This window comes from Hyaena hyaena, unplaced genomic scaffold, assembly GCF_003009895.1.
Source record: "Hyaena hyaena isolate Hyena2069 unplaced genomic scaffold, ASM300989v1 scaffold_459, whole genome shotgun sequence".
NCBI lineage: Eukaryota > Metazoa > Chordata > Mammalia > Carnivora > Hyaenidae > Hyaena > Hyaena hyaena.
In genome coordinates this window covers 488,623-514,653 of record NW_024081093.1, presented here as the reverse complement: position 1 = coordinate 514,653, position 26,031 = coordinate 488,623, and the positions used below count along the sequence as shown (strand labels likewise).

Genomic DNA, 26,031 nt, shown 5'->3' with positions numbered 1-26,031 from the left:
CCGGGCGGGGGGGGGGGGGGGCCGGGAGCAGGAACCGCCCGCGCAAGGGAGGGGGCCCTGGGGACGGCGCGCCGCCCCCGGGTTCTGCACCGGGCTCTGGGGCTCCTTTGTTCGTTTGTTAGGAGCCAGACGCGGCCCTAGCGGATCAGGGCGCTGCGTAAAGTTTGTGATCGCGTAGAGCGCTTGTGAAAACGCAGATTCCCAGGCGGTGCCCCAGAGCTTCCGACTGAGCAAGTCTGGGGTGAAGGTCTGGGGATTTGCATTTCTAACCAGCACCCTGGCGAGGCTGATGCTGAGGGTCCAAGGCCTGTTCACCTTAATGGCACTGCCAACGACCTTACATCTCAGGGAGAGGAAGACAGTGATAAATAAAATTAAGACGGACGTCAGGCGCACCTTGTAAAATATTTAGCTGATCAGGTTGAACATGCACTCACCTTCAGTCTGCGACTCCACTCTTTAAGAATATGCTCGAGAAACTTGTCTGTGTGCATCAAGAGATGGGGTGGAGTGTTAAAGGCAGACCTGTTATTTTCTAATTTTTTAAACTTTCTCGTTTTAAATAACTTGCAGAGAAGTTGCACAGATAGTGCGAACAACTCTTACGCATCCATGATCCACATTCATAAATTGCTAACATTAGGCCACATTTCCTTTATTTATATTTATATATTTTTTTTTCCTGAATCATTTTGAGAGTAGGTTGCATACATTAAGCCCACTTGGCCCTTAATCTTTCGGTGTGTAGGTCCTAAAAGCAAATCTACAGACAGAATGATCAAATCCAGGAAATTTAACACTAAATCATTAACTATTCCAGTTTTGCCAACTGCTCTGATAATGTCTCTCATGCACATTTTTTCCCCGGAGGCAGGATGCAGTCCACCATCTATTTATCTCCTCTATTGACTGTCTCTAATCTTTCTTCAGCTTTTCTCATTGTGCCATTGACAGTTTTCAAGAATCCAGGCCAAAACAACACTGCGAGCCACTACACAACGATTAGAATGGCCAAAATCCAAAATACTGACACCAAATGCTGATAAGGATGTGTAGCAACAGGAACTCTTCATTCATTGCTGGTGGGAATGCAAAATGGTAATGCAGCTTGGGAAGGCAGTCTGGAGGTTTCTTTCCAAACTAAATGTATTCTTACCACACCATCCAGCAGTCGACCGCACTTGTAAGTATTTACCGAAATGAATGGAAAATTAATGCCCACACAAAACCTGCACACAAGGGCACCTGGGCGGCTCAGTCAGTTAAGTGTCTGACTCTTGATTTAGGCTCAGGTCATTACCGCAGGGTTCATGAGTTCGAGCCCCACATCAGGCTCTACCCTGACAACTTGGAACCCGCTTGGGATTCTATCTCCCCTCTACCCCTTCCCCACTCAAGCTCATGCTCGCTCATGCACTCTAAATAAATAAATTAATAAGCTTAAAGTTTTTATATACTAAAAAACCCTGCACACAAATGTTTACAGAAGCTTTATTCGTAACTGTCAAGACTTGGAAGCAAACAAGATGTCCTTCAATAGGTGAATGCATAAAGCAACTGTATAATTTATCCAGACAATGGAACATTATTCAGCATTAACAGAAATGAGCTATCGTGCCGTGAACCGATGTGGAGGAAACGTAAATTCATTTCACTAAGCGAAAAAAGCCAGTCTGTAAAGGCTACCTGCTGTGTTTCCAACGCTTTGAGCTTCTGGAAAAGGCAAAATTGTGAAGGCAGAAAAGGAAGAGTGGTTGCCAGGCACTGGGGGGAGACGGGGATGAGTAGGCACTGCACAGAGAACTTCTAGGCCAGCGAAACTGTAACGGTGGACAAGTGTCATCATACATTTGTCAAACCCACGGAACGTGCACGGTCGAGAGTGAACCCTAATGTAAGCCGTGGGCTTTGGGTGATGATGTGTCAATGTAGCACCATTGATTATAACACATGTGCCGCTCTGGGGCAGACTCTGGATAGTGGGGAAGGCTGTGCATATGTGGTGGGGGAGGGGAGGTGTGCAGGGGGGAGGGCTTCCAAAAGACGGGACTGCCTTTCAACCTGTGAGTTGGGCCCAGGAAGCTCCTCATCCACTCCCCTGTCTTAGCATGTGGGTCCTGCTGCCTTTCCTGCTCCCAGAAGCTGCTCCAGCGATATCCCCTTGAGATAGTGATGTGCTGTTGAGAACATTTGCACAGTGTACTTGATTCAACCCATGTGAGGCCTCTTTATAAACCTAAGACGTGGCGGGCAGGGGCGGGGACCCCTCATTTTGCTGCCGCCCAAGACAAGCCTTGTGTCCAAGCTGCACTTGCTGATTAACCTGCCACCTACCAACCTGGAGTGGCCTGCGTCTCTCCTCCGTCTCTCCCTGCCGTCTGCAGTCACGGGCCGGTTTCATACTTCACCCGGGAAGCTTCTGGGAGGGTTGTGAACCCAGGAAGGGTGGGCAGTAGCGTGGATGGAAAATCTCTGTACCTTCCACTCAATCTTGCTGCAAATCTAAAACGACTCTAAAAAATAAAGTCTCTTTTAAAAAAGAATACAGGCCAGTTAATTTATAAAAGGTCTTTCACTGGGGTTTCTCTGATGTTTTCTCATGAGTAGATACATGTTAAGTGCTTTGACTAGATCACCACAGAAGCAGTATTGAGTCCTACTCCGTGTCACATGGGAGGAACACAATGGCCACCCTTATCAGCAATGTTAAGTTGGTTACTTGGTTGAAGTCATGTCCATTTTCTCCACTTCATTTTTTTTTTATAAGTTATAAGCATTTTTGGTAAGATATGGCAACACTGTTCTTAACAGCAGAAAGCAGAAATAACCTGCCCAATAAGCAGAAGAGTGGACTTTCTTTTTTAAGTATATGCGCATAGAAGAATATTTTACAGTAGTGGACAAGAATCACAGCGACACACAAGGACATTTCAGTCTAAACAATCTCAGACAAGCAGAGAGTGATTCCATTTGTCTAGAGTTTAAAAATATACTGAAGTACGCAAGATATTCTTTAGGAATGCAAATAATAGAGTCTGGCTCGTAGGAAACACACAGGGTAAAACCATAATGAAAATAGGATGGTAGGGGCGCCTGGGGGGCTCAGTCAGTTAAGCAGCTGACTTGGGCTCAGGTCATGATCTCACGGTTTGTGAGTTCGAGCCCTCCCCAACCCCCTGCCCCCTAATGGGTCCTGCGCTGACAGCTCAGAGCCTGGAACCTGCTTCTGATTCTGTGTCTCCCTCTCTCTGCCCCTCCCCCACTCCTGCTCTGTCTCTCTCTCTCTCTCTCCCAAAATTAAATAAACATTTAAAAAACTAATAAACAAAGGAACCATAAACCAAAACTTTGGAAAGTGGTTTCCTGTAAGGTGAAAGGAAGGACCCAGAATTGGGAGAAGGTCACATGGGGGTGAGGGGATAGGAGTGAGTGTGAGGATGCTCACCACGTCATTTGTTATTCTATATATATAAACACAAATATTTTATATGTAAATATGTTTACATATAATATATTTAAAATATATCCATATATATTTTTGTATTTAAATATATATAAATACATTTTAAGATATTATTTTATAGTTACTTGTTCTTTGATAAAAAATTTTTAACTGTCCCTCTGCATGGAGGGGAGGAGGCTGTGGAGAGGCGGAGGTGGGAAGGGCAGTGTGCCTGGTCCCCTGGGTCCTGTCACTCCCACTAAGTCCAAAGGACACCGTGGCCTCTGCTGAAACGTCATCTGGTTCTGGTTGGTCACCACCAAGGAGTCACCCCATTACCCTTGGCCCAGCTCTTCCAGGTGCATCAGCTCTATGCTGCTTCCAGGCCACTCTGCTTTGATAGAGATTTCTGGAAGTCTCTGGGAGCTGCTTGGATCGCAGGCTACCTTCACATGTCACCACCCGCCAGGCCCACAGAAGAGGACTCTAAGGGAGGAGATGTGAAAAGTGTGAGAGACTGAAAGAAGGCTTCTAGGGCTTGAGTGTGAAGAGTGGGGGAAGGGAGGGGGGACAGCAAAGGTCCTGTGCAGAGGAGCAAGACTGTGGGTGGGCGGAGGGAAGTCAAGGGAACAGTGCTTTCCATTATAATTCAACCCAATTTGTAGAAGGAAGTAAAACCAGACCATGCCTAGGGTGGCTGACCCCTGTGTCTGGGGCTGTTGGGCCTCAACAGAGCTACCTCTAACAGTATCTCCCCCCAAGAGGAGCCAGTTCTCCCCCACATGACATTAAGGACAAATTCTCTTTCATACCATGAATTTATTCATTCTTTCAATACATCCTTCAGCATCTACCTATAGCAGATCCTGCCCTGGGTGCTGGAATGCTAAGGTGAATCAGACATGCATCCTTGACCAAGAGGAACTTCAAGTCGAATACAGGTAAGACATCTATTGCTTTTTATTTGTTACATAAGCCTATAGTGAATTGCTGTGTGCCAGGTACCTATCAGAGAAATGACATCAAACTTTTCTGCAGGGAACTCAAAGCCTGAAGAAGGTAGATAAGGAAATCTTCAATGACCCTACCGTTAGGGCTGGAATGTAGCCATGGCTGGGGTACTCTGTGGGCCTCAAAGGGGGCTGGGCAACTGTCTGAGACTGCTCAGGCTGCTCTAACACAAATGCCACAGAATGGGTGGCTAAACATGGAAATTTATTTCTCATGGTTCCGGGGGCTGAGGAGTCCAAGGTTAAGTTGCTAGCAGATTCAGTTCTGGTGAGAGCCCACTTTCTGGCTTCATGAATAGCCATCTTCCCGCCGTGCCCTCACATGGTACAAGGGGCCAGGGAGCTCTCTAGAGTCTCTTCTTTTCCTTTTTTTTTAAGTTATTTATTTTGAGAGAGACAGAGAGAGTGCAAGCAGGGGAGCGGCAGAGAAAGAAGGGGAATTTCAAGCAGGCTTTGATGTTGGCTCAGAGCCCAGGGCTTGACCCCACAACCTATGAGATCATGACCTGAGCTCAAGTCAAGAGTCAGACGTTTAACCAACTGAGCCACCCAGGCGCCCCTCTGGAGTCTCTTCTATAAGGGCACTAATCCCACTCATGAGAGCTCTGTCCTCATGACCTAATTGTGTAAAAGACCCCAAAGACCCCGACCTTCAAATACCATCACATGAGGAATTAGGTTCCAACCCATGACGTCAGGGGGTGAGGACACAAATCTTCAGTCTATAGCAGTAATTTAGTCTAGAGCAGCAGCCTAGGGCTCAGATGGCAGGCGACTAGTGAACCTGGGGTGTCACATAGGTGTGTTCGCAGATTGTGATCACATTCCCACTGATTCTCTCTGACCTGTGAGTTACAAAATGAAGTGTCTCGTGCAGCCTGCAGGTTATGTCAAAAGTGAGGTGGACCAGATGGATGGATGGAGACCGTTGCCTGCGAGAGGGGCCAGCCCTGCCTAAAAACTGTCCCCATACATATCTCCCATCTACTGTTACCCCAAAGGGCCCGAGGACCTGGAGTCATGAGATCTTCTCATCTGTGAAGAGAGACTGGAAATCCAGATTATGTACATCCCCGCCATTAAACGTTGACAGCTCCAGCAATTGTATGAACATATGAATTGTATGAACTGAGGGACCAATACAGTGGTCGTCAGAATGAATGGCCCTTCTGGCCGCACACAGCTAGTTGCAAACTTGTATCAGAAAAGTGGGCCCCAGCTGCAGATGTAGCTGTAAAGACAGAGAGGGTGGGCTACCTCTAAGGGCCCAGATGAAGAAGAAACAACAGGCGTAGAGCAAACATGAGAGAGAGAGGAGCTGGGACTTCCTGGAGCAGCAGATGCTCTTGACAACCAGGCGATAGAAAGAGCAAAGGAGAAAGGAGTGTTTAAAACAAAGTCATCAGCTCTTCCCTCCCAAGTCCGGTGTCACTTGGAGCATTTTACGTTTCTAGACATCTCGAACTCCTGAAAGGAAGTTGGAGGACATGGGGACAAGGATGTCTTCGCACTCACGACTGCCACATGGTGTGATCCAGCTCCTGATCCATGGTTGCTGACTTTTATTGGAACTGTGGACGAACTGTTGGCCAACTATTTCACAATTTTATCTTCTTTAATGTTTCGTTACCATAGCCATCAGTTGGTTGCACAACTTAACCCCAGGATACAAGCCTCAGGACTTTCTGTGTCAGAAAACTTAAAGATGTGTGAGAAAGATAAGGAATTGCTGTGCAGCAGAACTGTCCACCTCTGTAGGCAGGAGAACATATCGCTTTATTTTTAAATAACTTTTTATTTTGACATAAGAATTCCAGATGCCCTATACCTCATTCAACCATAGTTAACATTTTGTCTTATTTGCTTCATAATTTGTGGTCTTGTCATACACATGTAATATACATGTATACTATGAATAACATAAATATATATAAATACAGATAGATAGATACATGTTGTTATTACCATTTGAGGTAAGTTATACCCCTTTAGCCCTAAATATTTCAGTGTATTTCCAAAGAACATAGCCACAGGATCACTATCAAAATTAGGAATTTCAATATTGATAGAATATTATTTTTTAATTCATAGCCTATACTCAACTTTCATTAATTGTTCTGATAATACTTTTTGTAGCTCTTTTTTACCCCTGGTTCAAGGTCCAACCTGAGATCATGCATTGCATTTAGGTGTCACGTCTTTTTTTTTTTTTAACATTGTTTTAATTAAGTAATTAGCTGTTTAAAATAGGAAATGTTAAGACCGTTGAACAGATCAAAGTGAAGGATTAACTTAAGATAGCCTCTATGGATACAATTTTTATTATGTGGATTGGAATTCCATTGGAAGTTTGGCACCAGGCTGACCGCTGGTCTAAGCCAAAATTTTTTCTTTAGTGTTTAGAAGTCTGAACAGGTTTTAGGGGCGCCTGGGGGGCTCAGTCAGGTGAGCATCTGACTTCAACTCAGGTCATGATCTCACAGTTTGTGAGATGGAGCTTTGCGCTGACAGCACAGAGCCTGCTTCCAATTCTCTCCCTCTTTCTCTCTCTCCAAAAAATAAATAAACCTTTTTTTTAAAAATGGAAGAAAAAGAAGCCCCCAAATAGGTTTCCCATCAGGTTAAAAGAAGGATGGGAGGAGCTATATAACAAGGCATCACATCTTTTTAGTGGAGGCTTTGCTTCTTCCTTGCCTTTAACATATTCATACTCCGAAAACCTATTCCAAATTACAATTAATAGAATTTTCTAAAAATTAGAAAAGTCAAGTTAGTTCAGTCTTTATACTGAAATACAGGTCGGAACTGACATTACAGCTTGAAATTTGCTGAATAGGAAAGCTTCATCAGGACTGTGAGGAAAACTAGATTGGTCAGAGAGGTTGAAACTCATTCTTGTGCAAATAGCCCTGTAAGGATACAGACATGGGGTTTTCACTCGTGTTACTGTGCCACCCACCTCCTCTCCCCTTCACCGTTCTCAGGCTACGCTTGAGCCTCTGTGCTTAAAACTATCTTTGGCAAAGGATCAGTTTTCTTTCTGTGGTTATCAGTGCTTCTGCCCATATTTCAGGGACTGATCCTGTTGCAAAAATGCAGTTAAAATAAAAAAAACTAGAAGAAGGAAATAAAAATAGGCACAGAAAATTCACATCATCTTTTTTCATTATTTGATTCACCTGACCAACTTTCTCAACTTGCTACCAGCTTCTAAAGACCCAGCCTGAATTCCTGAATTTATTTCACACCTCGGGTACTCAGACTGGCCTTTGAGTAGCTCTGGTCTATACTGGAGCCTGCGCCGTGTTTACCTGTGCATGGACACATGTCTCCGGACATGAGTCCCTATCGGGCAACAGCCTTCTCACGGTCATTTCTTGTCCCCCACAGCCTGGAGCAGCAAACTCCGCGTGCACACTTGGGTAGGAACTGAAAAGTAGAGGCAGAAGCACGCCTTGGAAAAATAACTCCTGCTAAATTCATGACTACCTAGCTCTAAGATGAGTCAATTAACTCCTCTGTGCCTCAGTTTTCTCATTTGCAAAATGTGGATAATAAGACACAACTTGGACCGGGAGGCAGAGGTGACACACTGCTGGCAAAGCATCAGCTCAACTATAGTACAAAGTCAAGTACTAATATCTCAGGAACAAACTACAGTCTATACTCCCTGGGCAGGCTTTTGCTGTAAAGCGCCAGATAAAAACTATTTTAGGCTTTGTGGGCCTTAAGGTCTCTGTTTCAGTGACTTTGTTCTGCCCTCGTAGTGCAAAGCAGTTACATGCAATATGTAGGGGAGGGACAGTGGCTGAGTTCTAATACGGCTTTATTTGCGGACACTGACATCGGAATCTTGTATCGTTTTCAAATGTCACAAAGTTTTATTCTTCTTTTGATTTTTTCCAACCACTTAAAAATATAAATAACAAACTGGCCATACAAGCACAGGCAGCAGGCCAGATTTAGGCTGTTGGCCTTCATCCACCCCATGCCCCGATTCAGTTACGAACGCCTGCTGTGTAGATCACCGTGGGTCTTTATTATAAATGGGGAAAGAAGGTGGGAAAAGTTGAATCTGCCATGTGCTAAGGATTAAAACAAAAATTTTTAACTTCCTTTTGCAATAACTCAGACTTAGGAAAGAGTTGGAAAAAAGTACATGGGGCACCTGAGTGGCTCAGTAGGTTGACCATTCGATCCTTGATTTTGGCTCAGGTCATGATTTTATGGTTCATGAATCTGAGTTGTGTGTTGGGCTCTGAGCTGACAGTGCGAATCCTGCGTGGGATTCTGTCTCTCCCCCTCTCTCTGCTCGTCCCTGACTCATGCTGTCTCTTTAAATAAATAAGTAAATAAATAAACTTTAAAAAAAGGAAGAAAAAGAGGGGTGCCTGGGTGGCTCAGTCAGTTAAGCATCTGACTTCAGCTGAGGGCATGATCTCACAGTTTGTGGGTTCGAGCCCCGGGTTGGGCTCTGTGCTGACAGCTCAGAGCCTGGAGCCTGCTTCGGATTCTGTGTCTCCCTCTCTGCCTGTTCCTCCCCCACTTGCTTTCTCTCTCTTCCAAAAATAAATAAACTTTAAAAAAATGAAAGAAAAAAGAAAAAGAGAAAACAGTACAAAGCATTCCTTGCTTGATTCCCCAAATGTCACATTTTACCATGTGTGCTTTTACTGTTTTCCTTTATATACACATTTTTTCCTGAACTGTTTAGAGCTGTAGACGTGATGCCCTCTTATGACCTAAAAACAAAGACATCCTCTTACATAACCACAGTGCGAGTATCAAAGTCAGTACATTAATACAAAGCTATCGTTTCATCTTTAGACTTTGTCCCCTTATCAAACTCAGGAAATTAACCCACACACCTGATTCTGACATCGTCAGCTTCCTACTAACATTCTGTATGTGCCAAATGACTTGTGTCCATCCCCTCCACTAACTTCCCCAACTACCCAGTGAGTCTGATAGTGTTATCCCTGTTTTACCAAGGAAGGAGCTAAATAAAGCTCAGAGAAGGTAAGTAACTTACCCACACTCACACCGATGGCATAGCTAGAATTTTAACTGACACGGGGCCAGCTTCCAAAGCCCTCGCTCTTCTCTATTGGAGGAGGGTCTCAGAGTTTGAAAAGGACTTCCCAGTACAAGGGGGCGGAGTTGGCGTTCCAGGGATGAAAAGCCCCTGAGCAGGAAAGCCCGTGACTGTGACTGTTTCTGTTTCTCAAGGAAAATGTCCCGTGGGCAGAGAGAAAGGAGGGAACAAATGGAATTTTAGCTATTTTGTTACATAATAGAAGAGATTTTTTTTTTGAAACACTTTTTAAAAGTAAAATATAACTTTTTAACTTATTTTAAAAACAGATACAGAACAAGACACAAAACAAATAAGGTAATGAATTCTACTAAGGAGAAAACCCTTGTGACCACCCTCCAAGTTCAAGAAACAGAACTCTGTTTCCTCCCAAACCCCAAAAACCCCTGCATGGGTGGGGTCCCAATCTCAGTTCCTCACCCCCATCAGTAACCACCCTTCTTGACTTGCATAGTTATTTCCCCCAGCCTTTAAAAACCAAGCTAACGCCTAGGGCTGCCTGGGAGGCTCATTTGGTTAAGCGTCCAACTCCTGATTTCAGCTCAGGTCATGATCTCGTGGTTTGTGAGAGGGTAGGTGTCTATCTTCACTCTCTGCCCCTTCTCTGCTCGCATGCATGTGCGCGCACACACTCTCTCAAAAACAAATAAACACTAAAAAAACCCCTAAATTAAGGTTTTTAAAGGATCCATAAGTTGTACAAAATAATGTTAAAGAAAAAATTATTCTGATACTTGTCAAAATGGTAAGGAAGACTTCCTTCAGGTTGTCGCAATAAGGGGGAAAGACAGGTTTCAATTCTAAGTAGAGCAGAGTCAGCTGCAGATTTCTAGCTGACCAGCAGAGGAGGGGGTTGTGGGTGGAAATAGGGGCTATCAAAAGGTTCTTGCTGGGGTGCCTGGGTGGCTCAGTCGATAAGCGTCCGGCTTCAGCTCAGCTTCAGCTCAGCTTCAGCTTCATGATCTCACGGTTCGTGGGTTCGAGCCCCACATCGGCCTCTGTGCTGACAACTAGCTCACAGCCTGGAGCCTGCTTCAGATTCTGTGTCTCCCTCTCTCTCTGACCCTCCCCTGTTCATGCTGTCTCTCTCTCTCTCTCAAAATTAAATAAAATATTAAAAAAAAAAAAGGTTCTTGCTAAGGGCAAGTCAAGGACTTAGAAGTCAAAGATAGGAGATGAGGAACTTGATCAATTCTCAAGAGTGGGGAGATCTTTCCCTAAACTGACTTGGTCAGAATCTTGGCTAAGACCAGGTCATGCAGGCCAGGCAAAGACAGGAAGAGCCTAACTAAAGTTTAGTCCAGGCGAGGAACAGATTCTATTAACAGGAATAACCTAATTTAACCTTACATTTTATTTTTCAAAATAAGGAGGTAACAAAACAAAATATTTAAAACAAGTTTTGTGCTTTGTCAATTACAACTAATACAGCTGGGAAAATTTAAATATGCATGTATATATTTAAAGGGAACGCTTATGTATTTATTTTTTGAGAGAGAGAGCATGAGTGGTGCAGGCACAGAAAGAGAGAGGGAACTCCATGCAGGCTCCACTCTGTCAGAGCAGAGCCCTACATGGGGCTCAAACCCATGAACCTTGAGATCATGACCTGAGCTGAAGAGTCAGATGCTCATCCAACTGAGCCACTCAGGTGCCCCCAAAGCAATATATATTGAAAAGCAAAATAGAACTCCCTTATGATTCAGCAATTGCAATACCCTATGGGGTATTTACCCAAGAATGCAAGAACATTAATTCAAAGGGTTACTTGCATCCCTATGTTTATAGCACCATTATTTATAATAGCCAAGATATGGAAATAGTCCAGGTGTCCACTGATGGATGGATTGATAAAGAAGATGTGGGTGAGGCACCTGGGTGACTCAGTTGGTTGAGTCCAACTCTTGTTTTTGGCTCAGATCATGATCTCATGGTTCGTGGGTTCTAGCCCCACATCGGGCTCTGCACTGACAGTGTGGATCCTGCTTGGGATTCTCTCTCTCTCTCTCTCTCTCTCTCTGTCCCTCCCCTGTGCATTGTCTCTCTCAAGATAAATAAACCTAAAACACTGTTAAAATCTCTTTTAAAAAAGAAGATATGGCACATATATACAATGGCACATTATTCAGCCATAAAAAGAAATGAAATCTTGCCATTTGCAATTGCATGGATGGGGCTAAGAGTATAATGCTAACTAAGCAAAATAAGTCAGAGAAAGACATATACCACATGCCTTCACTCATATGTGGAACTGAAGAAACAAAACAAACAAGCAAAGGGGAAAAATAAGAGAGAGAGAGAGAGAGCAAGAAACATATTCTTAATTACAGAGAGCTAGTGGTTAATTACCAGAGGGGAGGTGGGTGAGGGGGGAGGTGAAATAGCAGCGCACTTGTTTCAATGAGCCACAGGGTGATGTATGAAGTGCCGAATTACTGCATTGTTCACCTGAAACTAATATAACATCCTGTCACCTGGAATTAAGATAAAAACGTTAAATAAATAAATACAGTGAAAAAACAATAAAAGTGATTTCCCCCCGGAAACTCAGTTTCCATTAAAGCTAAGACTTTCCTAGCGTCACTGAAGGGGAAGCGAGATTTTTCAGAGCTCGGGGGGAACCAGCCAGAACAGGATTGTATCTGAGGCTACAGGGACTCTGTTCTCCCAAGAGTCAAAGGTAAAATACCCTTTCCCATCCAGCTGACAGGTTTCCCGCATTGCAAGGGTGTTGAGAGACTCAAGCACAAAACTGAAACGCGGGTGGTGGTGCTTCTCTGTCAAAGCCCAGCCACCGAGTAAAAGTAAGAATTCTGACCACCCGGGTGCTTTGGAGGGCTGGCGTTTGGAACTGCCTTTGTCGCAGCTGAACCATAACCTCTAAAGCTGTCAGTGACCTGGCACCTGGTTCTCAAATTCTAGCATACACTGGGGTAACGAGGAACACCTGTAAAAATGCAGCTTTCCGGACCCCGACCCCAGGGCTTCTGATGGAGTCTCTGGGGATCTGCATTTATGACAAGTACCCGGTCGGCCCAGGGCCCGCACTCCGCGAACCCCCGCGTGTGCGGGGCTGGGATTCCACGGCGCCCCCTCGGGTGTGTCTGCTCTCCACTTCCCCTTCGGTCCCCTCCAGGGCCCCAGGGAGCAAGGAGACCTTTGTTAGAGTCCAACCCCGGGCGCCTTATCAAGCTGCTGACAGCCAGGCCTCCTGAGGGCCTGTCCAATGGGTCCCTCCCACCCGCAGCCACTAGCAAAATCCAGATAAGGCTATCTCGGGGTCACGCGACCGCCCGCGCCCCCGGGGCTCCTCTGGGCCCCTCCCGCCTCCGCCCCCGGCTCTCGGGGCGCCGGGCGGAGCATGCGCGGGGCGGGCCGCAGGGCCCGCGAGGGGCGGCGCCAGGCCGCGCGTCCCGGGTCAAGTGACTCGGGGCGGCCGGGCCGCGCGCCGACTGCGGAGCCGAGAGGCCGGACGATGGGCTCGCGCGGGGTGGCTCGCCTTCTCCCTCCGCTGCTGGTGCCGCTGCTGCTGCTGCTGCTGCCGGGCCCCGCGCGCGGCCTGCGCGTAAGTCCGCGGGACCCCGCGCGGGGGTGCACGGGGAGGGCGGCGGGCCGCGGGCCTGGCGCCCCGGAGCGCGCCCCGCAGGCCGGCGGCCGGCGCCGCGCAGGCGGTGGACCGGGCCTGCCGCCGGGGCGGGCCGGGCCGGGCGGGGCGCGCGCCCTTCCCGGGAGCTGTGTCGCTCGCGTGCTCCGCCCGGTTTCCCCTTTCGTTTGGACCCACTTCCCCGTCGGTGCGAGGACGGGGTGACATTAGGTGCGCCCCAGCCTCTCCGGCCTTGCAGTTTCCCCGGAGGGGATTGCCGGGAGCGCGCAGTATTGGAGGGCGCCGTGGGCTCCGGCTTGGGGCGCCCTCCCTTGCGCATTTCGGGCGCTGTGGAGCGCTCCGGAAGGGGAAAAATGGGGTCAGGAGAGGCCCCCGCGATGGAAACGTTGGACTGATTTCCTTCGAGGTGGGGTCTTTGCGAACTTCTCGGCCCCTTCTCGGCACTCCCTGCTGCCTACTTTGGGCTTGGAATTTCCCGGTCTTCGGGGTTTGGCGGCGCAGGCCGGGGGTGGGCAAGAGGTAGGCTGCAGGGGGCAGCCAGCGATGCTGGAGGGGGTCTAGCGGGGAGCGAGGGGGTGAGGGGGTGGGGGCGTGCGAGGTTGGTGGGGGACGATGGGCAGCTCAGTTAACCAGTCAGAGCTAACGCAGGGGCCCTAGGGGCTTCCAGACCGCGGCCTGGGGATGTCGGCGTCACAGCCCAGGAAAGACTGGGGGGTGGGGGTGTCGGACGGACTATTGAAATGGGCACCTGCCTCTGCACGTTCAGCAGACCAACGGCGGTCCCTCCAAAAGTTTGGGTGGGCCGAGGCTGGGGCGTGTTTTCAGTAGAAGGTGGTAAAATTTGGGCCCATTGACTTGTAAATTGCACCCCTTGATAAAAGGCTTTCCATACCTTTCGTAGGCAGAGAAGTCATACATGTATCTAAAAACCAGGGCTGACAATTTTAAGTAGTTGCAAAACAGCTGCTGAAAATAGTGGCCTTTGGGGTTCTTGGGGAAAGAGCACCTCAAATTGAGTTCTTGGTAACTTCTGTCTCTGGTCTGTGGTTTCCACGCTCCAATTCTTTTTTTTTTTTTTTTTTGTCTAGAAGGCCTGGAGGAGCCCTTGGGTGAGAGCTAGGCAGCTGTGAGAACCACTGGCCAGGGTGGGACTGGGGAACACTTCTGGGGAACAGCGGCAGAGAGAGATGAGAAGGGCAAATCTTAACCTGTACCAAGGAGGGTTGGGGGAGGGGAGAGGTCGGCACTTACCAATGAGCTTGTGGACCGGGCAGCCCCTTGGAAAAAGGTTAACTTTATCCTAATTGAAACAAAATTTTAAAATATTTATTAATTTATTTAAGAAATAACAAACCATTATATGTTCACAAACTATATATATATATATATATATTTTTTTTTTTTGAAAAATAACAGTATTTCTCCCCAGAGATCAGGAGGAAGAGTAGCACTGGTTTTGCATTTTTGCAAATCTCTTTCACGTCTGTCAATAACAGATGATGGCCGGGTACACTCAGTCTTGCCACGTCACGTGTCACGGAGCCTTGGAAGGCTCCAGCATACACTTGTGAGAGACTGAGAATGGAAAAGGCAGTTACACAGTCCGGTGTTACCGTGGAAATCATTTTGCCTAAGTGGTCCTCCCGCGAGGGTTGCCCGGACCACACTTTGAGAACTGCTCATTTAGAATAATGTTTTTCTTATTATATTGAAAACAAGCTCCTATGCTTTGTGGGAAAACTTTATATTCAGAAAACCGTAAGTAAGAGAACAGAGACCTGCCCATCATGGTACAATCCGCTGCGTTTGTGTTTTCATAATAAAAAGCGTAGCAACTGCCGTGTTTGAGTGGCTTGGATTCAAGGCGGGTTGGGTAGACGTGAGTGGCCTTCAGGGTTTGAATGGGGACAAGGAAACTCTAATATCCCGCAAAGCTGACGCAGGTTCCTGGTTGCAGGCGGAGCTGACCTGGAAACCTGTCCTTGGCCATTGTCCCTTCTAAGGAACTCACCTTCCAGAGCCCGCCTGCACAGAGCTGCCAGGGGACCCTCTTAGGAGCAGAGACAATGGCGACCTTCAGGCAGCTGTCCCTGGGCACGAAGGCCGCCCTGGCTGCTGGCACTGTGTTCGTGTCCATGGTTGCGTCCCGCTCCTACCTAGCCGGGAGCCTCGAGCTCCGAGCCTGGCGTTGGCTCTTCCGCCTGCAGCTCGCCCTGTTTGCCAACTCGCTCATGCTCATTGGCTCCGTCTACATCTGGCGTAGCACAGTCAGCAACCTGAGCCACTCCCCAGCTGCAGAGTCCGCCTGCTTTCAGCTTTGGAAGGTGGCCGTAGTGGCGTTTCTGGCGCTGGCCCATTCCAGCTTCTTCACCATGCTCTTTTTGGTGGCCGAGGAGCCCTACCTCTTCTCCTTGGCCGCCTACTCCTGCCTGGGGGCGTACATCATCATGCTCTTCTTCCTCTGTACCCTGAGTGGCGTGGAACTGGCCTATCAGCTCTTGGCCTGGCGCCGCGGTAAGGTCACGGGCAGCCTTGACCAGACGAGGAAGCTGGCGGTCAGACCGGCCCTGGCGGTGGCAGTGACCGCGGTGCTCAGTGTGGCCGGCCTTCTGAACGCTGCCCAGCCCCCCGCGGTGAAAACCGTGCAGGTGCCCATCCATCAGCTGCCTCCGTCCATGGACGGCCTCAAGATCGTGCTCCTCTCAGACATTCACTTGGGCCCCACGGTGGGCAGGACCAAGATGGAGATGTTCGTGAGGATGGTGAACGTGCTGCAGCCAGACGTCACCGTGATCGTGGGTGACCTCTGTGACTCAGAAGCCTCCGTCCTCCGGACAGCGGTCGCTCCCTTGGGTCAGCTGCGCTCCCGCCTCGGCACCTACTTCGTCACGGGCAATCACGAGTACTACACGTCGGATGTCAGCAACTGGTTTGCACTGCTGGAGTCCCTGAACGTCAGGCCCCTTCACAACGAGAACGTGAAGATTTCCGCCAAGGGGGCCCCGCCCAGGGGCGGCGAGGCTGATGACTGGATCTGCCTGGCTGGGGTGGATGATATTGAGGCAGACATCCTGCGTTACTACGGCCACGGCATGGATCTTGCCAAGGCCCTGGGGGGCTGCAGCCCGGACCACGCCACCGTCTTGCTGGCTCACCAGCCCCTGGCTGCCAAGAGAGCCCTGCAGGCGCGCCCCGATATCAACCTGATTCTCTCTGGGCACACGCACGCCGGGCAGATCTTCCCCTTGAACGTGGCAGCCTATCTCCTGAACCCCTTCTTTGCCGGCCTCTACCAAGTGGCCCAGACTACGTTCGTGTACGTCAGCCCGGGCACAGCCTACTATGGGATCCCTATGAGATTGGGCAGCAGGGCGGAGATCACGCAGCTCATCCTGCAGCGGGCCCCTTGAACCCGGCCCTGGCCTGTGTGCCTCCTCCGTGCCCTCGCCCCTCACCACCCGTTCCTCTGTCCCTCTTTAGAGCGGGTTGCCTGCTTTGCCCCCCTGCCCCCCGCGGCCTCTCCTGCCCAGCCCTGCTGATACACGCTTGGTCACAAGCCCAGGCTGCGCTCCTCTGTACATGGCCAGTTACTGAGTTCTCTGTATCTACGAGGCCCCCGAAGTCATGTAGGGAAGAACACGCGTCTCTTTTCCAGATGATATGGCGTGAAGCCCCCTCGTCGGCAGAGCTCATGGGGCTCCACTGAAACGGGGTTGCTGGAAAGGGATACCTCTAAAAGCAGAACAGCATTTTTAACCCCTCTTTAGGACTTGGGCAGCTTCCAGGGGCGCTGATCCAGAGCTTTCTGGGGAAGGGGCCGTGTTGCTGTGTAATCCAGAACAGGCAAGCCGGAGGCCCCGCCAGCTACCGGAGAAGAAGGGTTTCTTTTCCCTCTTGAGGTCAGGGTCACCTCTATTGAGGGCATCAGCCCAACCCGCCGGGACACAGGCCTCAGGTTGTTCCAGGGCCTTGAGTGATGCTATTTTACTGCCTGTGCTCTTGGGCCTTTGGGATTGGGGGGTGGGCTGGAAAGACCCACGAGCATAGTGGTAGGGATGGAATGGTACGGGTTCTGCTGCTGAGGAGCTCAGAGGAGGTTTGCCTCCTTGTCTTCCTTCATATAACACTTGGGTGAGGTCATAAAGGACAGGCTGCTTTTCCCTATTGGAAGGTGAGGAGACCGAGGCAGAGAGAAGCAGTCATTGGGTATGTAGGAGATTCTTGGCCAGAAGCTGGGTCCTCTACCTCCTTTCCCCTGTCCAATGGTTAAGTAGCTGTACCTGTTACAAGCGAGTGCAGGACTCAAATGCGCGCAGAGAATGAACAAGGGCTTAGAACCTCGTGGTCTTCCAGAGTGGCTTGCTTGAGGCTGATTTTAATTTATCCACGACTCTCCGGGCCACAGCCTGGAAAGGGGTTGGTTTCAGCGTGGGATGTCTGTTTCACTGGGAGAAGAGTCAAGAGACTGGAGTGCTCCTTCGTCCTGCCCAGGTTTGGGTCTGTGTTTTGTGGGACACTGAGGTTTGCTCTCCACAGGGGAAGTTGGGGGTCGCATGGGGGAGTGGCAGGGCTTAGTGCTGTCCCCCTGGGCCCCGGCCGTGGGCGGCTGGCACTGTCCTGCCTGCTGGGTGGCCTCCTCCACCACCCCTCCATCCCTCACCCCATCAGAGTTGTCCTAGGGCTCTGACCATCAGACCATAGTGCCGTGCAGCTGGGCTCTCGACCCTCTGCCGTGGACCCCACGCTGTTGGCCAAGCCTCTTGTGCCAGGGGCAAGACACCCCCTTTGACCCTGAGGCAGAAGGCAGTAAGCTCTCCTCTTAGAAAAAGTTGCACTGAGAAGCTTGAGGACCTCGGCTCTGCACTGACCCTTGTGATTGAGAGCCTCTCTCCACCGCCCTGCCTGGAGGGGCTCCGCTGCTGCTCATCGGTCAGGTAGCGTCCTGGCAAACGCCCTGACCTCACCGAGCCGGGGCTTCCCTCACCCTAAAGCGAGGATAATTCTACCTCAAGATCGTTTCAGGGGGATAGTAGTAAGATGTGGTGTAAGTTACACAGGCACAGTCACACAGGACGCACTTGGTGGTGTTGGTATCTAAACATCGCCCGGGGCGTGCTCACTGCGTTAGGCACAGGAGCCCGGAGGACCTAGAGGGCAGCCAGACCGGGAGAATGTGAGTGGGTAGCACGCTGCCTGCTGCTGGGGACCCGCGATCGGTGTCAAGGCAGCACCTGCTAGCGTTTGCCTGTGCTACGGTATCCCCGTGCACACTCCGCCTGGCCAGAGGGAGTTTCTCCAGCTTCCTCCTTGCCTTCCTGGCGTCTAACAGAATCCCAGGGTGTCCTGGGACCTTTCCTGTTTGCAGGCAGCGAAGATATTGACAAGGGAGCCTGCCAGGCCAATTTAAAATGGGTCTTTGAGTCGAGATTTCAGTGGTTTCCTTGTTTTGTGTTTAATCATCCTTGCAGCCGGGAACACGTTTGGAGAACACTTTATTCAGAACTGAGGAGGGGACCCTGGTCTTTCTTTTCGTACATGTTATAGATGGCGGGATCACAGGAGAGGTGACCGTGCGCGGCAGCTCAGCTCCCAAGTTCTGATTCCCTTCTCCACGGGGCCAGCGTAGCTCGCCACCCCCTCCTGGCCTCCGGACGGCTGCTCTTCCAAACCCTCCCTCTTCCTTGGGACCTGACCGTAGTTTATGGATCATTCTAGTTGACTTTCCAGTTCTCTTTGGTTTGGATTTCACCAGGCTACGCTGGTTGACGCCATTTGTTTGCACCCTCCCGCGAAGCTGGTGGTGGTCCGCTTGCCCGCCGCGCTCGTTATTTCACTGCTTTCTCAAGTTTGGACCTTTCTCATCAGTCTTCTGAGCTTCGCGAAATTAGCTCCCTTCAGCTTCCTTCCTTACTTTTTATCTTGCTCCTTTGTCCCTCTTTTCTCTTGGATGCCATCATTTTGCGGTCTTGCCTACCCTTCATCCCCGTTCTGATGTCCTTGCCTGACTGGTTTCGTTCTGTTCCCAGAAGTAAGGCAAGGCAGGTCCATCCTGTGTGTCTCGGGGACACTCCACAACACCCTCTCAAGCTTGTTTGTGTTCCATGACGTGGAATTGCTTCCAGCGGATACCCCTGGCAGGCCACTCTCCACGGTGCCCTGGGCACCTCCGCTCCCCGTTCCTTGTTTACCTCCCTTCTTCTTTTTTTTGGGTTTTGCTTGGGGAGGTGGTGAGGAACATTTACTTGAAGCTTGAAAACCCTTTCAATTTCCTTTTAGTTTCTTTTTTTTAATTTATTAAACACAAGCTAAAATGAGTTGTAATGCTTTTTAAAAATGAACAATAGTGTGTGATAAGTTCATGCTGTGCTGTCCTTTCCAAACATCCAGCCAGCCGTTTCTCTCCTTTATTTTGCTTTAGGATTTTTTTATTGTGAAGTGTAAAAACATTCATAAAGTAAAAAAAAAAAAAAATCATAAAGTAGAGAAGATAGCGTAGCGAATCCCCAGGTACTCACCAGTCATGCAGCTTCAGCAGTTAAGAGCACTCTGCTGTTCTTTCCCAGGTACTGCTGCCTCATACTTTCCTTTTTGTTTTTTGGCTGGAATATATTAAAGCAAATCTTAGAAAACATAACTTCACCCAAAAATGCTTTTTAAAAACCTATCCATAATGCCATTGTACCCAATAAAAGTCATAGTATTTCTTTATTTTTAAGCAAATTTTTAAGCAATCTCTACACCAAACGTGGGGCTCGAACTCATAACCCCAAGATCAAGAGTCATGTGTTCTAGTGACTGATCCTGCCAGGAGCCCTGGTAATAGTAATTCTTTAAAATTAATTAATATCTGGGGCGCCTGGGTGGCTTAGTCGGTTGAGCGTCCGACTTTTGCTTAGGTCATGATCTCGCGGTTCGTGGGTTCGAGCCCCGCGTCGGGCTCTGTGCTGACTGCCAGAGCCTGGAGCCTGCTTCAGAGTCTGTGTCTCCCTCTCTCTCTGACCCTCCCCTGCTCACGCTGTCTCTCTCTCTCTCTCCTAGAAATAAATAAAAAATAATTAATTAAATTAAATTAATTAATATCTATAATAAACTATTTGTAAGAAAAAATAAAAAATAAAATGACCTCAAAAAAAAAAAGTACAATAAAAAAAATTAATTAATATCTAGTTAGGAGATCCGGGTCTGGAAGCCAGGTCTTCGATCTCTCAAGAAAGGTGTGTTTTTCCCCACCATTTCAGGGTTAAGTAGTTGTATCTCTTAAGGTGAGTACGGGATTAAAGGCAGCTGTGTAGAGAATTTGTGTTCAGTTTTTCCTGATGATCTCAGTTGTCTTTTTTTCATTTGATCAAAAACACAGAGCATAAAATTGATCATCTTAATGATGCTTCGGTGTGCAGTTCAGGAGTGTTAAGGATATTTACACCGTTGTGAACTAGATCTTCAGGCCTTTTTCATCTTACAGACCTGAAAGTCCACTCATTAAACAATAACTCCCCTTCACCCTGCCCCCCACCCTCGGCAACCACCATTCTGCTTTCTGTCTCTATGAATTTGACTGCCCCGGGTACCCGTGTAAGTGGAATCAAACATTATTTGTCTTTTTGTGACTGGCTTATTTCACATAGCATGATATCCTCAGTGTTCATCCATGTTATAATAGGTGACAAGACTCCACTCCATTCCTTTTAAGGCTAAATAATATTCCATTGTAGGGATATACTACGTTTTGTTTATCCATTCACCAATCAGTGGACATTTGGGTTGTTTCCACCTCTTGTCTATTGTGAATGGTGCTGCAGTGAACATGGGTGTGCAAATATCTCTTCGAGGTCCTACTTTCGATCCTTTTAGATGCATACCCAGAAGTGGGATTTGTTTTTTTTTTTTTTTTGCAGCACCTCACTACTGTTTTCTATAGCAGCTGCACAATTAAACATTCCCACCACAGTGGACAGGGGCTCCAGTTTCTCTGCATCCTCACCAGCACTTGGTCTTTTTTTGGATAATGGTGTGATAATGTGGTTTTGGTTTGCATTTCTCTGATGTTTAGTGATGTTGAGCATCTTTTCCTGTTTTTATTAGCTTTTAGTCCATCGTCTTTGGAGAAATGTCCATTCAAGTCTCTTGCCTATTTTTCATATCAGGTGATTCCATTTTTGTTTTTATTAAATTACAGGAGGTCTTTGTATATTCTAGATATTGACCCCTTATCAGATATAGGGTTTGCAAATCTTTTCTCCCATTCCAAAGACTGACTTTTCGCTCTATTGGTTATATCCGTTGACGGGCAAAGGTTTCTAATTTTGATGTCCTGTTTGTCTGTTTTTGTTCTTGCACCTGTACTGTGGTGTCATGTCCAAAATTATACCAAATCCAGTGTTGAAGCTTTTCCCCTTTGTTTCCTTCTAGGAGTTTTATAGTTTTGGGTCTTGTATTTAGGTCTTTGGTCCATTTTGAGTTCATTTTTGTGTATGGTGTAAACTAAGGGTCCAATTTCATTTTTTTGCGTGTGGATATCCATTTTTTCTCAGCACCATTTTTTTTTTTTTTTTTTTTGAGAGAGAGAGAGCAAGTGAGCGCACAAGCAGGGGAGAGGCAGAAAGAGAGTGAGACACAGACTCCAAAGCAGGCTCCAGGCTCTGAGATGTTAAACGTGTCCAACACAGGGCTCAAACTCACAAACCCTGAGATCATGACCTGAGCTGAAGTTGGACACTTAACTGACTGGGCCACCCAGGCGTCCCTCCCAACACCATTTTTTAAAAAATATTTATTTATTTTTGAGAGAGACAGAGCATGAGTAGGGCAGGGACAGAGAGAGAGGGAGACACAGAATCGGAAGCAGGCTCCAGGCTCTGAGCCATTCCCTGTCAAGTGATCTGAGAGTCCTTGATGAAGACCATTTGAGCATATATGTGAGGGTTTATTTCTGGCCTCTGTAGCCTATTCCATTGGTCTGTTTGTGTTTTTATGCCAGTATCACACTGTTAGTACTGTAGCTTTGTAATACCTTTTAGTAACAGGAAATGTGAGTCTTCCAACTTCTTCCTCCTTTTTTAAATTGTTTTGTCTACTTGAGGTTCCTTGAAATTCCATATGAAATTTAGGATGAATTTCTGTAAAAAATGTGGGATTTTGATAGAGATTGTATTGAATCTGTTTATCACCTTGGGTAGAATGAATGGGCATCTCAATACTTGTTCTTCTAATCCATCCCTTCCTTTCTTTCGTTTCTTTCAGCAATGTTTTGTACTTTTCAGGGTATGAGTCTCAGCTCCTCAGTTAAGTTTATTAAGTATTTTTTTCAGGCTATTATAAGTGAAATTGTTTTCTTAATTTCCTTTTCGGGTTTTCACTGTCAGTGTATAGAAATGCAATTGATTGGGGCGCCTGGGTGGCTTAGTCGGTTAAGCATCCGACTTTCGCTTAGGTCATGATCTCGCGGTTCGTGGGTTCGAGCCCCGCGTCGGACTCTGTGCTGACTGCCAGCTCAGAGCCTGGAGCCTGTTTCGGAGTCTGTGACTCCCCCTCTCTCTGACCCTCCCCTGCTCACGCTGTCTCTCTCTCTCTCTCTCTCCTAGAAATAAATAAAACATTAAAAAAAATTAAAAAAAAAAAAAAAGAAATGCAATTGATTGTTATATGTTGATTTTGTATTCTGCAATTTTGCCAAAATTTTTTATTAGTTATAACAGTTTCTCTTTCTCTTTCTCTTTCTCTCTCTTTGGTATATGAAACCTTTCGTTTGCTCTTGCCTTGTTGCTCTGGCGAGGACTTCCAGTACTCTCTTAGATAGAAGTGGTGAGAGCAGGGATTCTTGCCCTGCTCCCAGTCGTAGAGGAAAAGCTTGTGGTCTTTCACCATTGAGTATGGTGGTAGCTGTGAGCTTTCACATGTGGCCTTCCATATGTTGAGGTGGTTTCCTTCTGTTCCAAGTATGTTGAGTGTTTTGTCATTGAAATGGCGTTGACTTTGTCAAATCTATGTCTGTCTCAGTTAAAATGATCGTGTGATTTTTGTCCTTTATTCTGTTAACATGATGATTGATTTTCGTGTATTGAGTCAACCTTGCAGTATAGGAGTAAATCTCACTTGGTCACAGTATATAATCCCATGTTATTGAATTCAGTTCGCTGGGACTTTATTAAGGATATATGTATCAACATTCATCAGAAATATTTGTAGTTTTCTTGTTAGATCTTGACTGCTTAGGTATTGGAGTAATGTTGGCCTTATAGAATGAGCTTAGAAATATTTCCTCCTCTTTGATTTTTTTGGAAGAGTTTCAAAAAAATTAGTGTTAATTCTCCTTTAAATGTTTGGTAGAATTCTCTGGTGAAGCCATCTGGTCCTGGATTTTTCCTTGAGATTTTCAGCTGCTGATTCAATTTTCTTTCTAGTTATTGGTCTCCTCAGATTTTCTATTTCTTTATGATATGGTCTTTGTAGGTTGTATGTTTCTAGGGAGTTTTTTCATTTTTTTAGAGTCCGCGGTTTGTTGGCATATTATCATTCGTAGTAGCACCTTACAATCTTTTTTATTTCTGTGGTATCCGTTGTAATGTCTCCTCTTTTATTTCTGATTTTAGTCGTTTGAGTCTTCACTCTTAGTTTTAGCTAAAGGTCTGTAAATTTCGTTGATTTAAAAAAAAACGCTCAGTTTCATTGATTTTTGTTTTTCCTGGTGTTTTTCTATTCTCATATATCTCTGCTCTGATTTTTATTATTTCTTTCTTTCTGTTAGCTTTGCGTTTAGTTTGTTATTTGGCTTCTTTATACTCTTTTTACAATTCTTTTGTTAGAATCTAGAAACGAGGTTCACAGGCACCTGGGTGGCTCAGTCAGTTGAGCGTTCAACTCTTGATTTCGGCTCCAGTCGTGATCTCACGGTTTGTGGGACTGAGCTCCACAGAGCCCACTTGAGAGTCTTTCTCTCCCCTTCTCTCTGCCCCTCCCCCACATTCTCTCTTTCTCTCTCTCTCAAATAAATAAATAAACCTAAAAAAAACAAGGTCCATATATGGTATGTGATATATTTCTTAAATCTAAGTCTATAAAACCTCCTCCTTTCTTTATGTCGTTTCCTTGTTCAAGTTATCCGGATATTATATCTTAGTATTTCCTACATTTTGGATTTGTGGTGGTGTCTCCTGTGTTGTGCTATCCCTCATATTTTCTGTGAACTGGTAGAGCTAGCGATCTCTAAAAGTTATAGCTAGAGGTCGAATAGATTCACGTTCAACTTTTTTCTTTTTTTGACAGGAAGACTTCATTGCTTTCTGTGATGCTAAGACTGACCCAGGTGTTGTCAGTTTGATCCCTCCTCTAGAAAATTCCTGATGTTTCGGCAGTCATTGATGATTATTGCCTAAAGTCACTATTCCACTAGGGATTTCAAAATGGTGATTTTTTTAAAGTTTGGAACATTTTTTTATTTATTTATTTATTTATTTATTTTTTTAAATGTTTTATTTATTTCTAGGAGAGAGAGAGAGACAGCGTGAGCAGGGGAGGGTCAGAGAGAGAAGGAGTCACAGACTCTGAAACAGGCTCCAGGCTCTGTGCTGGCAGTCAGCACAGAGCCCGACGCGGGGCTCGAACCCACGAACCGTGAGATCATGACCCAAGCGAAAGTCGGACGCTTAACCGACTAAGCCACCCAGGTGCCCCTGGAACATTTTTTTAAATACAGAATTTACTAGGCCAGAGTACTAAATAGGCTTCCCAGGACTAGGTGGTTACATAGCTTTTCTGTATTCAGGAGACAATGAAAACTTCTTTTACTTCTGCTCTGAATTCTGAAGGAGTTTTTGGAGCATCTAGAAATCTAATCCTGCCATCAGGCCCCCAAGTGATTTTTCACTTCCTCATTTCTTCTGCATTTACTAACTGTGGTTCTTCTACAAAGAATTCTCTTCCTCAACTGATTGCTTGGGAAGGCAAGCTAGATGCTAGACTCTTGCCCTCTATTCATCAGTTTTCAGAATAAAGAGTCAATGCCCCAGCAAACTCCAAAACTGATCAGTAAGCTTTTCTTTGGGCTGAGAGGGAATATCATGAATTTGACTCTTTTCATATATCTGATGTGTTTCAAGTCCATTGAAGCGATCAGTCTTTTGACGTTCACAATCTCCATCTTTGGCCGGTTGGAGCCAAATTGCTTCTGTGTTGTTTTATTGTGACCGTAATAGTTGTTGATAGCTTTAGGTTTATTTTATACATATTCTGCCCCAGATTCCGACTAAGTAATTTCTTTTTTTTTTTTTTAATGTTTTTTATTTATTTTTGAGAGACAGAGAAAGACCGAGCGAGCAGGGGAGGGTCAGAGAGAGAGGGAGACACAGAATCCGACGACTGGCTCCAGGCTCTGAGCTGTCAGCACAGAGCCCAACGCGGGGCTCAAACCCACAAGCTGTGAGATCATGACCTGAGCCGCGAGATCATGACCTGAGCTGCAGTCGGATGCTTAGCCGACTGAGCCACCCAGGCACCCCTCAGACTGAGTAATTTCTTGAAGGAGTACCAGTTCCTTTTAAAAAGCAAGAAGTATCTGGAGACAGTAATTTAAGTGATAGAGGACTTAAGTGCTACTAGCTAGTGTCATTTCTTTTTTTTTTTTTTTTTTTAAATTTTTTTTTTTATGTTTTATTTATTTCTAGGAGAGAGAAACAGCGTGAGCAGGGGAGGGTCAGAGAGAGAGGGAGGCACAGACTCCGAAACAGGCTCCAGGCTCTGAGCTGGCTGTCAGCACACAGCCCGACGCGGGGCTCGAACCCACGAACCGCGAGGTCGTGACCTAAGCGAAAGCCGGACGCTTAACCGACTAAGCCACCCAGGCGCCCCGTAGCTAGTGTCATTTCTAAGCTGTCTCAGTGGCTGT

General features: G+C 47.0%; 3 protein-coding genes across 3 annotated transcripts in view; 2 read left to right on the top strand and 1 right to left on the bottom strand.

Annotated features, from left to right (window-relative positions):
• LOC120246269 (cartilage associated protein) overlaps positions 1-6,002 on the bottom strand; it is a 31,123-nt gene extending 25,121 nt beyond the window's left edge. Inside the window, exon 1 of the mRNA XM_039253738.1 lies at positions 5,968-6,002. Coding sequence (XP_039109669.1) covers positions 5,968-6,002 — 35 coding nt within the window. The remainder of the gene's footprint in view (positions 1-5,967) is intronic.
• A 6,956-nt stretch (positions 6,003-12,958) lies between these two features.
• Positions 12,959-26,031, top strand: part of GLB1 (galactosidase beta 1) — an 87,877-nt gene continuing 74,804 nt past the window's right edge. The window contains exon 1 of the mRNA XM_039253727.1: positions 12,959-13,112. Coding sequence (XP_039109658.1) covers positions 13,023-13,112 — 90 coding nt within the window. The 5' untranslated portion in view covers positions 12,959-13,022. The remainder of the gene's footprint in view (positions 13,113-26,031) is intronic.
• On the top strand, positions 15,118-17,160 carry TMPPE (transmembrane protein with metallophosphoesterase domain). Its single transcript, XM_039253728.1, has one exon. The coding sequence runs from the start codon at positions 15,218-15,220 to the stop codon at positions 16,559-16,561; it is 1,344 nt and encodes a 447-aa protein (XP_039109659.1). The 5' UTR covers positions 15,118-15,217; the 3' UTR covers positions 16,562-17,160.

Coding starts and splice junctions, on each gene's coding strand:
- TMPPE (XM_039253728.1), top strand. CDS start 15,218: ATGGCGACCTTCAGGCAGCTGTCCCTGGGCACGAAGGCCGCCCTGGCT.